Source organism: Penaeus vannamei, chromosome 30, assembly GCF_042767895.1.
Source record: "Penaeus vannamei isolate JL-2024 chromosome 30, ASM4276789v1, whole genome shotgun sequence".
Taxonomy (NCBI): Eukaryota; Metazoa; Arthropoda; class Malacostraca; order Decapoda; family Penaeidae; genus Penaeus; species Penaeus vannamei.
Window position 1 is genome coordinate 18526153 of NC_091578.1, and position 12500 is coordinate 18538652.

At 33.0% G+C, this 12500-nt stretch overlaps 1 protein-coding gene across 1 annotated transcript in view; it reads left to right on the top strand.

The window, feature by feature from the left end:
- The window catches only part of LOC113825207 (tyrosine-protein phosphatase 10D), a gene marked incomplete at its 5' end in the record, with an annotated part of 15820 nt that overhangs the window by 2241 nt on the left and 1079 nt on the right, over window positions 1-12500 (top strand). The window contains 12 exon segments of the mRNA XM_070143125.1: window positions 187-366; window positions 883-999; window positions 1132-1291; window positions 1938-2155; window positions 2366-2561; window positions 2798-2969; window positions 3579-3831; window positions 4494-4622; window positions 4950-5078; window positions 6244-6392; window positions 6570-6805; window positions 11267-12500. The exon segment at window positions 11267-12500 is cut by the window's right edge and continues 1079 nt beyond it. Coding sequence (XP_069999226.1) covers window positions 187-366; window positions 883-999; window positions 1132-1291; window positions 1938-2155; window positions 2366-2561; window positions 2798-2969; window positions 3579-3831; window positions 4494-4622; window positions 4950-5078; window positions 6244-6392; window positions 6570-6805; window positions 11267-11298 — 1971 coding nt within the window. The 3' untranslated portion in view covers window positions 11299-12500.

Genomic DNA, 12500 nt, shown 5'->3' on the forward strand with positions numbered 1-12500 from the left:
AGGATACTTTGTTATTAGCATACTTACATCAAAACTTTGATTATGTATGTGTTTATTTTATTTTGTCATGATGAATGGCTTTAGGGGGCTTTTCTAGATACCTTATTGCCCTATTATTGCTTAAAATGTAATCAAATACTGTTGTAATTTGCAGATGTTAATCATTTTCCCTCTTGTTTCCTACAGGTTCAATATCTCCGTGATAACGAGCTCTTTACCAATAGCACAAAGCAGGATTCCATTACCATCACAAGACTGCGACCACATCGCAATTATACTTTTACTGTCCTTACTAGAGCTGGAAGCACTAGGAAGTCAAAACCTGTGTCTGCAGCATTCACAACAAGTGAAAGCACTCCTGGGAAGGTAGAATAATGTATCCCTTTATATAGTTCCTTTTCATTTCTGTGCAGATGTTTTCTTCAATGTTATTTTTTCTGCTGGTCTTTTCTTACTGAGTTATTCTGGAAGACTGATACGATGAATGAAAGCTAGTTTCTATCCTTTTAACTTTAAAGACAGAATATGGCAATTGACCCATTGTATATGTGCACATTGGACAAGACACAGCAAAAGTCATCCAGAAAATTTTTAAGATTGTTCATAGTATGAATAGCGAAATTACAATGATTTGACCTGAAATAATTTTTTATTGAAATATATAAGAAATAATTTTTCCTCTCCTATGTATGCATGCAACGTCTTTTAGGGATTGATGAACTATGAATTCTTAGTCATTTTAGATACTCCTTACATTCCAGTGCACAGGGATTGGAAGCATAAAAGGGATCACTAGAAATATTTGAGGAGGATATAGTTTGTAATATGGTTATATATATTTGTATGTGCAATGAATGATATGTAATTTCTCTCTACACACAGGTTGATGAATTTGAACCAATTGAAATAAAACCAAACCAAGTCACATTTAGGTGGTCATTGCCCCCTGATGAGCAAAATGGTGTTCTTTTAGGCTTCAACATTAAATATGGAATCAAGGTGTGGTATTCTTGCCATTTTTAGAACTTTTATATTTAAACTGAGATTTGAATTTGAAATATAGTACTTATGCTTAATACTAAAGTTTAAGAACAAAGGACTGTCTTATACTTTATATTTTCTTTTTTCCAGGATACTACTCCAACAAATGTAAGACATTTTGAGCCTGATGAACTGCTTGGTGTAATCCCGAATCTTATCCCTGGAAAAACTTACTCCTTCCAAATAGAAGCCACAACAAAGATTGGTTCTGGACGCATAAAGTATTGGGAAGGAACCATGCCTGTTTGGTGTAAGCTTTCTGTCTTTATTTCTCTTTCCTAGTCCAGTAATTTACCCATTGATGCCAGGTAATGGAACTAACTATCCAGTATAGTTTAATTTTATCACTTTTTCTTATGTATAGACAGCTTTGCAAATGTTTTGTCACCAAAGAGTCAGGTACTAAACATGTTTGACTACCCCCCATTCCTGATGATAGTGGATAGGGCATGTTCACTTGTAATCCTGGTGGCAGCCATTTAGGATATTAATCAGTGGTTTGCATACTGGGTTACATCTCAGAATTACTAGATTTCTCAATGTGAACAAAGAAATATAATGAAAACAAATTTTGAAAATGTTATAGAAACTTTCTTGCAATCATGTTGCATATTAAAGCTTTGCATGAATTAAAGCAGAAGTCTCATGTGACAATTATATTTTTGCCAATTTTTTTTTTTTTGAAGTATCAAGTTGATTTATTAATTTTTACAGAGGTATGTGTACATTTAATGGGTCCAAAGAATTAGATGCAAAGAGTTGTGCTATGTTTTATTTAAATTGTATATTTTTTTATAGTACTTCGTTCCATAGTAACTTTATATACTTTTGTCATACCTAATGATTCAAGAAAATTGTCTCTATCATTTGGAACTAACCAAAAATTTCTTTTTCAGCACCTCCTCGGCCAAGCAGTCAGGTTTTCCCAACAGAAGTATCCCGTACCTCAACTACTATTCGTATTCGTTACCGAAAGAATTATTTTTCCAACCAAAATGGGCAAGTTGTTGGATACACTATTGTTGTTGCAGAAGATGATACCAAGAATTCAGAAGGGCTTGAGTTACCTGCCTGGCAAGATGTTCAGAGCTATTCATTCTGGCCGCCTTATCAGGTAAGATTTTATTTATTTATTTTTGCTCCTTGATACATCAGCATAGTCGTCTGATATATAGAACTATTCATTGTCTTCACTTTGTTGTTCAAATTGTTGTCAACAAATAAGATTTTCTTCATGTGCCAAATATTATATATGGTGACACTTTCATTTTAATTCAAAGTCTTTAAAATGTGTTTAATTTTGATGTGTTCTCTTTTTTTCTAGATTACAGAAATGTACTATCCATTTAATAAAACATCAGTGGAAGATTTTGATATTGGCATTGAGGAGGACTGTGATACTCATGTTGGTTATTGTAATGGACCACTTAAACCAGGAACTACGTACAGGGTTAAAATACGGGCTTATACAGCAAGGACTAAGTTTGCTGACACATACTTCAGTCATCCAATTACAACAGGTAAGTTGCACATATTAGACTACCAAGGTTAATGATTTTCATATGCATTTTATGCTGCCATGATTGATATATTTAGATGTCATATTGATTTTCAACAAATATATATTTTGGAAAGAATGCTTGTTACATCAAGATTTGTTATCACAGTTATTACTAGAAAAGAACTAGATTCTGTCTAGAGCCTGCAGTTTTATCTTTTGATTGACAGTCCATTTAAGAGAAGGATCGTTTTACAGATTCAGAGAGTGGGAATGTAGGATTAGCAGTTGCAATCCCAGTCCTCCTCCTGGTGTTGATTGTAGTGATGATAATGATCATAAGAAGACGAAGAGCTTGTGGATTCACAAAAAGGGCTCCAGATCCAGGCAGTGACATGCATTCGCTTCCAGATTCTATTATAGAAACAAGGTATGTTATGCATCTACCTGTCAGATGCTACAAAGTAGAATTATTTTGTGAACTATTAATGTAAATACCTAATGATGTATGAATTTTACTCTTATTGCCTTTAAGCTTGTTAAATTTATCCAGTCAAGTGATAGCAAATTTCTTGGTTGATCAAATGTTCTAACCACTCACTTATTAAAATCATGATTCCACTTTTCGAATGTTTTATATTTTGGTGTCTTCCAATTTTAAGTTATATTTCTTTTGAATGGAATTATGTAAACATGTTTGCTTATGAAACAAAATTTATGGTAACTAGTGATATACATTAATTGCCAAGAGAAGAGAGAACTCTTTGATAACCATATATGAGTTATCTAAAAATAAGTGAGCAGACAAGTTAAGTTTAACATAAGCAAAGGAAGCAACATCTTGGTATGAAAGAGAAAAAAGGTTGATTGTTTTTTTTCTCTTTGTTTCTTGAGAATATGAATCTAATAACATAAGGAATATATTATTAGATATATACAGGATGATGCATTTGATATGAGTTGAACTTTATTGATTTAGGCGTGTTAATGTATCACTCTGTTAACAAGCAATAAGACTTTTTATTTTGTTTATCCACAGCCGTCCTGTGAAGTTGCAAGACTTCGTAGCACATTATAGATTTATGTCTGCAGACTCAGAGTACCATTTCTCAGAAGAATACGAAGCGCTCAGTCATGTTGGATGTGATCTCCAGCGCAATGCTGCATATATGTCTGTCAATCGCCCAAAGAATCGTTTTACAAATATTTTGCCTTATGACCATTCTCGCTTCAAATTGCAACCCACAGATGATGAAGAGGGGTCTGATTACATCAATGCAAATTATGTACCAGTAAGTTATATAAGAAGTGTGATTTATGAAGTACCTTTGAAGAATTATGTAAATGGATATCAGATATTATGCTCTAGTGTTAATGGCATTGTTTAAATGCAAACATAAGGAAAAACTACTTTAGATAAATAGTATAAACATTTTACTGTCATGTTATTTTATATCAATCTGCAGCTGCTAGTTTAACTATGCATATGTATTCTTTATATATGAAAAACAAAATTAAATTTTGTGCTATAAAATATTTTGAAACAAAATTGATGCTGTTTTTCAAGTGAGCTGTTAATAAGATATTAGAGTCATATTCACTGCATTTTAGATTGTTAAATTTAGATGGAAATGTGTTAAGTATGTAAGCCACATTACTAATAAAAGATGTTGCTAAAAAAAATTATGATAGTATCATATATTTTTTATTAATTTTATTGTATACCTAATAGAGAGAGAGAAGCTGTGGTGATGTTAGTTAAATTATTAGGAATTTATACTGTGGATGCAAAAAGTATGTTCTCTGTCAAAAAAATTAAAAGAAATATGAAATTATTAGTCAGACTGGTATAAAAGAATATAATAATAAAGAAATATGATTGACAAAAAATAGAACAGAACTAGACCAATATGCATGTGTATATTACATATACTATTATTTTTTCTTTCTTTAGGGTTATAATTCCCCAAGAGAGTTCATAGTAAGCCAAGGTCCTCTTCTGTCCACACGAGATGATTTCTGGAGAATGTGCTGGGAAAGTAATTCTCGTGCTATTGTGATGCTGACACGCTGTATTGAAAAGGTACAGTATTTATTATTATTATTATTATTATTATTATTATATTATTATTATAATTAATTATTATTATTTTTGTGTATATGTGTGTCTGCATGCATGCACAATTTTGTGTGTGTGTGTGTGTGTGTGTGTGTGTGTGTGTGTGTGTGTGTGTGTGTGTGTGTGTGTGTGTGTGTGTGTGAGAGAGAGAGAGAGAGAGAGAGAGAGAGAGAGAGAGAGAGAGAGAGAGAGAGAGAGAGAGAGAGAGAGAGAGAATCTTTTGTATTTAGAATTGGTAAATATTATTTTTTCATATAATATGGTTACTGATTTAAGAAAACCATATCACAGGGTCGTGAAAAATGTGACCATTACTGGCCCTACAACACGCAACCAGTTCGTTACGGAGATATACAAGTGACTATCCTCAATGAGAGTCGCTTCCCAGACTGGACCATCTCAGAATTCAGAGTTTGCAAGGTGAGTCTCAATTTTTGAAAATTGCCAGAATCAAAAGTGCAACTATTGTAAGTTTTTCTTGTTACATGTGTATTATTAGAAATTACAGTTTCAAACACAATGTCTCTTGATTCTTGATCTATGGCCAAAAATTTGCCAAGAGTTTTTTGGATTTGAGCTTATTAATGTTCTATCTTGCCATTGAAATAGTAAGTACTTTAAGGCTACTCCTCTTTCTCTTTCGCCTTTTATGCACTATCACTATTTATATTGTAAATATTCTTACTGTTTTTGCAAATTATTATGATAAATTAATGGTGGTTTCATAAGCTGTTTATTATTTGTAGGGCTCCTAAGTCCTCTGTTTTCTGTAGTGACTACTTCTGATCTCCACAGATTTGTTATTTGTATACATTTTAGTGCCCTTTCATTACATGATAACTAATAGGTACCAATGGTTATTCTCAGAACAGCTTTGAAATCATTTAGATTTTTGTATCATATGCATTAATTGATAATAGTAATGATAATAGTTAAAACAAGTATAATATTGATAGCTCATAATAGTTTGTAAAAACTTGCATAATGCAGGAAATATGTGAATCCTCCATCAGTAATGTATTGTTGCTGATAAAAAAGTAATAGTAATAATTCTGTGTAATTAGTTTATTTGGCTTTGTCAATGTTAGTGAATATTAACCCACTTCTGCTGGGTACATGTAGGCAACTGTTCACTTTCGTTTTGTTTTGTTGATTTTGATTAGAAGGCTCCACAAGTGCTCAGTCACCAAAGAACGTATTAATAGGCCCCATGTAACCTCACCTGATTTCATGATTTCTTGAATTTTTGGGGGATTTTTTTTTTTCCAAATGCTGTTGCTATCAATACTCAACTTATTATTGACACTAAGATTATTGTAATTTTATTGAAATACTTATAATAATAAAAGATAAGGAAGAACTTTTCTAAAAATCAAAGAAAGAATAAGTAAGTTACATAGGAATGACTGGTAATTGATTAAAGCAGTTTTGGAGCCATCTATGCAAAAATACAATAATAAACAAAAATTATAATGGACATGATGCATTTCCCATCCTTGGCAGCAATGGGCTAACTTGTAACAAAAACTTACTTTCTTTAACAAAGAAGTTTGCAAGATTTATTATAAGCTGATTTTATTTTCAGGGAGATGTTTGTCGTGTGGTTCGGCACTTCCACTTCACAACCTGGCCAGATTTTGGTGTCCCTGACCCACCACAAACGCTGGTCAGATTTGTACGAGCTTTCAGAGAAAGAGTTGGTCCAGATCAGAAGCCAATTGTTGTGCACTGCAGGTTAATATTTTTCTTTTCATGTTCAGACAACTCTTTGGAAAGGAAAATAAGAATATTTGAAAGAGGAGACAGTGTAACATCAACCATTTTATTCAGAGGATTTTTCCTATGAGGTATATTTTGTTCTAAATCTTTTACTTAAAATTCCATAGTATAGATATTATTTTATTATTTCAGTGCTGGTGTTGGGAGATCTGGAACTTTCATTGCCCTGGACAGGATATTATTCAGCATTCGCACATCAGACTATGTGGATATATTTGGTATTGTCTATGAGATGAGGCGAGAAAGAGTATCTATGGTACAAACTGAGCAGCAGTATATATGCATCCACCAGTGCCTTCTAGCTGTTTTAGAAGGAAGAGAAAATGAACACCCAGTACATGAAATTCATGATAATCAGGGTTATGAAGGTAAGTTGCTTCTGGATAGTTTGTGAAATATACTTGCATATGCATTTCTTATGATAATTTTCTTTTGATTAATGATTTGCTTTTAATTCATTATAGATTAATGAAAGAGGATCAATTTTGCTCATGAAAATATATTCATTTAGGTAGTGTTTATATAAAATAGTTTCTTGTTAATGAAATTCTATCACTGGCTTAGGGCTCAATGGAATGGTGGTGTCAGGAAAGTCACTGCTGCAAAGATGATTCTCTTTACCTCTGCTTCCAATAGCTATGGTTATTGGGCAACAGTCTGTTGGAACTTTTTATTCTTTTTGGTAATTGCTGGATTCTTGCACATATGAGTGTGACTACACATAATTGATTATTAATGCCTGTCTTTAAATTTGTAGTCAATTCTATGGGCCTGTAATTTATGCTGCATTAGTTTTGATGTGGAATCCATTTGTATTGGCTATTGATTTGCATAGTTCAAATTAGTATTAGCTACTTCGAAAAATTGATTTTGATTATACAAGTCTTTCCAGTAAGAGAGCCAAAAAGCTGAATAACAGTTCTTAATGTTTCTTCTATAGATATAGGATATTTTACATCAGTAGTAAATAATCAGTGAATATTACTTGCACCAGGAAATTAACTCCAAAAATGTAATTATGCATGATAAATACTACTCGAAGTGATTAATAATCTGAAGAATATTTGATGTTGATATGTAATGTTGTTATCCAGTGATTGAAGATAGTATGCATTAAATTAAGGTATTTAATTAATGGAAAATGTTCTTATTCTGTCTTGGAGGTCTGGTATTAAAATGCTTTTGTGACTACGCTAAAAGCATGATCAGAACTTCCCAATAGAGTTGATTTGTTGTTGTTTCTTTAAATAATGGACCATCAGAATGTAAACAACCCCCATCAGTTTGACCTCAGATCATCAGAACTGTTGAAAAAAGTCTGTAGATATAAGATGGGAGGGAACCCTTGACACCAGGCCTCAGAGATAAAAAAAGAACATTTTTCATTCATAAAAGCTCTTTATTTTCTATCTCTGGTGTGGTATTAAGATGCTTAATAGGAGGTAAATATTGGGCATAAAACTGGTAGAATGAAAGGGAAAGAGGTACTAGTAGTACCCACATTGAGATGCCTGGTTAGGTGGTGTAGTTATTGCCACACAGGGGACATCTTTTGGATGTGGTGTCGTATATTGATTCACAAACTCTCTGCATGAAGACCCACTAATCTGCTTTTTTCACCTTTCCAAGATTTAGAGTTTTTAAAAATGTACGACTGGTAGCTTGGATCAGCAGATTCAAGTATCCTTCTTATTATATTTGCCACATTTAGTTGGGAGCACGGCCTATGTGAATCTGGCTACAACCATAGTGGGTAACAAGAATCTGCTTCAGTAAAACATTTTAAAGCAGCTACTGAGCATAAAACATGAGATGACTCATTTTCTAACCATGATGGAATTACTACAGATTCCAATACATGTCTCTGCTGTCCCTTACCCCCCACCCTCCCAGGAAATGAGGATGAAAAGTAAATAAGACATATGAGTTATCTGGTCAAACTGTGTCAGAGAAGGGGATGGTGATAGGGCTGCCAGGTGAGAAATGCTTAGACTTGTGCAAAAGCAATAAGGAATGTTGCTTTGTGAAAACCATCCTGAGGAGATGCATCTACAGAGTACCGGTATGATGAAAGGAGATCCATAACTTACTGCAGAGTCCATAAAGGAATTTTACTACGAGTTGGAGAAATGACCTATGAAGCAATTTCATGGATCTTTCATCCTTTTCCATTCCAAATGTGTATGTTAGTGGATCAGTGCTGCTATATGAAATGAAATAGTAGGAGGTGAATGGAATATATAAGACAAAAACTGAATGAATATGTTTGGAGATACAGAGGCAGGCCTTGTTTTTCTGATGATTCTAAAAAAATTTAATCATGCTGATTGATACTGTCTAATGGTGTAAGGTTAATGTCCTTTGATAAGGTTGTGTACTTATAAAGGCTGGAAAGACTTACTTAAGGCTGTAAATAGAAACTCCATGTACACCGAGGTAAATACTCTATGAAACAGTCCATCAGTTTCCTGAAGCACCTGACACTGGTAGTGGATGAAGACTTCAGTGAAGATCTGGTGTCCATGGTTGTGCTTCCCACAATGGGAAGTTCAGTAAAACTGCTTTTGTATGTTCTCAAGTGGTTGATCACAGGTGTATTGACTGCCTCTTTTTTGTCATGTATCCCTTGATTCTGTAATTAGAGTGAGACAGAAAGTCTGATCTGGGACTGAATGTAATTTTGTGTGAGCTTCAGAAACAGTTTTTGATCCAGAGCCCACTCAACTTAGAATGTAGTCTGATGTGATTATACATCTTCCCACTGATTTTTTTTTTTCTCCCTTCGAGATTAGACACAGTTAGATGAAGTGAATGTTGCTTCTTAGTATGAAAAAGAATCTCTGATGGTTGTAGGAGAGTAATCAAACAGAAGGAGCCTTGAGGGTCTGTGGGAATATTCCAATAAGCATTTATTAACTCAACAGATATACTTGAGCCACATACACCGCCTGAAACTGGTATGGTTAAATTTACTTGTTCAATCAGCTTGTATCACAGAGGAGTCTGGACTGATGAATCCTTCTTTGGTATGTCAAATAATTGGTCTAGAAATGCTTTTTTCTTGTTTCCACTACTGAATCAGCTAACAGCTTGTTGATTCTTTATAAGATTGAAGCTGAACATTTCTGAAGGAAAGGAAACCACAGTAGAGGAGGAGATTCTCTTGCTACTTGCTACTGAAAGCCCAAGGAAATAACCCATTTAGTCCATCCTGTGGGCCATGACTCCTACCAACCCAGGAGTCAGCCCAACTTTAGAGAGTCACTTTTTCTCTAGACAAAAAAAAATCTGGGAATTCACCCAGCTATGACCAAGAGATTTCTTTTATTTTTCATGTATTTATCATTTTGAAAAACTTGTGAAGTCAAAGAGCACTTAAGAGAATTAGACCTGGACTTAAATTTTAGAAGTTGGTTGTGTGGGATGTGATAAACAGAAATAGTTGCAAGGACTCTTAACATCCATAAGTTGTGGCATCTTTCTAATCAGAAATCAAACTATTTGTTCATCTCCACATGGAAGATGATGATGTGGTGTATTACATGAGATCTGATTGCACCTTCCCTTGAGTTTGCGTCAAAAAACATATTTTTACTAATGCTGTCAGTACTGATGCTGTTATTCTCATTATAGACATCATGATTATTATAAAGTTATTGACATTACTAACAGCATTATAAGATGTTACAAAATATTTCCAAAAATTAAGGAAAATGGTTAACAGGTTAGGAAATTAATAGAACTCATAATTGGCTCATTTGTAACCTAGTACTTGTGGAGTCATTTATGTGTAAAGACAATCAATAAAATAATATTGCAATGGGCAATGCATATATGCAGATGCCATCACCAGCAGCTTCCAAGTTGATTGATTCTTAGTAATTGCACATTCATGTAATTCTGATCTTTTTACCACTACTTCTTGATGTGACTTTGCTAGAGGAATAATTGAAGTCAAAACATTTTTCTAAATTTTTACATAGAGGTGGTGAATATCATGAGTAAAATTTTTAATGTAGTTTGGTGAAGCATGTGCTGTTCTGTGTTTGGGCTATTGTCCAGCTCATGATTGGACTAATGAGGCATCATCCCAGTTGCATCACCTGATTAGATATCACCTGGCATCAGTGAAATTTTCATCAAGACTTGATAGGAGATCAGCCAGCATGATTGTGCTAAGATGCAAATGCAAATGGAATAAATCAAATAGTTTAGTAAAGTTTGTAAAACTGATATCAGGAAAGTGGTCGAGGTAGTGATGATGAACAACATTTTTATAATTACTGAGCATATATTAAAGGTATTGTCAAGGTTGTATGTGTTTTGGAAGCATGTATAGCATTGTAACACATGTAATGAATATTGCTTTCCTTACATAGAATCTACATTTTTAAAAGCTATTTTCATATTTTAAAATAAAGTAGTCATAAATGCCTTTTGATAATGATGCAATTTAAGGTTACTTTGAATAAAATAATTGCATGTTTTTTTTTTTTCAAAACTATGGCTCAGAATAACACCAATAAAGGATTTAGAAACCTGATGTACATATATGTCATGCTTAGTAGCCCATTGGGTCTGATGAATTTAATTGCTTTAGAAAAAGTTGTAGAAGCTTGAGCTTTGTACTAATACAAAATGGTTTATAGTTATGAAGTAGGTATTTTACCTTTTCCAATATTAGCATAACAACACAGATGAAAATATAGACCATGGATAAGAAAAAGAAAGATAATAGCATTTTAAATACTTGAAAAAAAAAAAAAAAAATATGGTGAATATTTAATACCTTTTTTTTGAAGGTTATATATTTTTTTCTTCTTCCACAGATGATGAAGGGATAGTGGAGTCGGGTATGTGACAGGAGGCGTATGGGTTGCAACCACTTGCAGCCTATACTAAATATGGAAATGACATGAGTGTTGGACCAGACAGGTCTTGAAAACTTGCCAGAAGACGAAAACAGTTAAGGAAGTTAGGGAAAGTTGTATTTTTTATAAAAAATGATTTCAACTACTTCTACTCAACTACCTTATCAGATGAAACTTGCATTCTTTTTTTTTAGCCATGTTTTTCACTTAGATCCTAATGGTTAGGTGTCTGTATTTAATTTACTATTATTAAAATTTACTGATAATTTAAAAGCTTTGTGTTGAGTGATGAGAATATCTGTGGATAGTTTTGAATAAGAATTAATTGACCAGCTAAATTATCATTTAGCTGAACTGAAGATTGGTTTATAACTCAAAATTTTATTTTTAAAATTTATACTTTATTGAAAATGATCAGTGTACCAATAACCCCTATGTAAATAGTGAGAAGGCTTTTTTATGTAACTGTAATTCAGTATAGTCATATTTTTTAAAATGTGTAATTGTGCAATTTAACTTTAGTGAAAAAACTGTAACCATAGCAATTGAAACAAGTGCCATTACATGTGGGAGAAAGTAAGGGGCAAAGATTCCGTCCTTGAGTATCTTTTTGTATTCTATTTATATAGTTATAATAAGCCACTTCATCTTTTCTCTCTTCTTTATGATAATGAAATATGTGCACATGAATCATAGAATTATTGTTGTGGATAATACCATTTTTATATGTAAATGAAATGTTGCCTACAGGTATGTGACTACAGGTTATGTAGAGTAGCTTCTGAATATATATGTATTAACTTATTGTTTGTGTTTGTAAATATATTAAACTATTTTTTTAAGTTTACACTTGCATATTGAAACCATTCCTGTAAAATGAGGGTTTGATACTGGGGTCGCAAAATGACGTAACAGATATGGATTATGGTTTTATGGATGTTATTGTATAGGTTATATGTGTATATGTGTATATTATTTTTTTGTGTATTTTTATATTTTTAGGCCTTTGTTATGACTGCCCTCTTATGAAAGCTGAATGTTTCTGGTAAGCAGAATCAGCTTTGTTGGAGGATTCTGTTAGGGTTCACAAGTGTAAAATCAATCCTAAATAAGTAAGTGACGTACAAGAGTATTTGTTGATGTTTTCTCTGTTCTCTGACAAATCACTGAATACTCTGTCAAGTAACTTTAA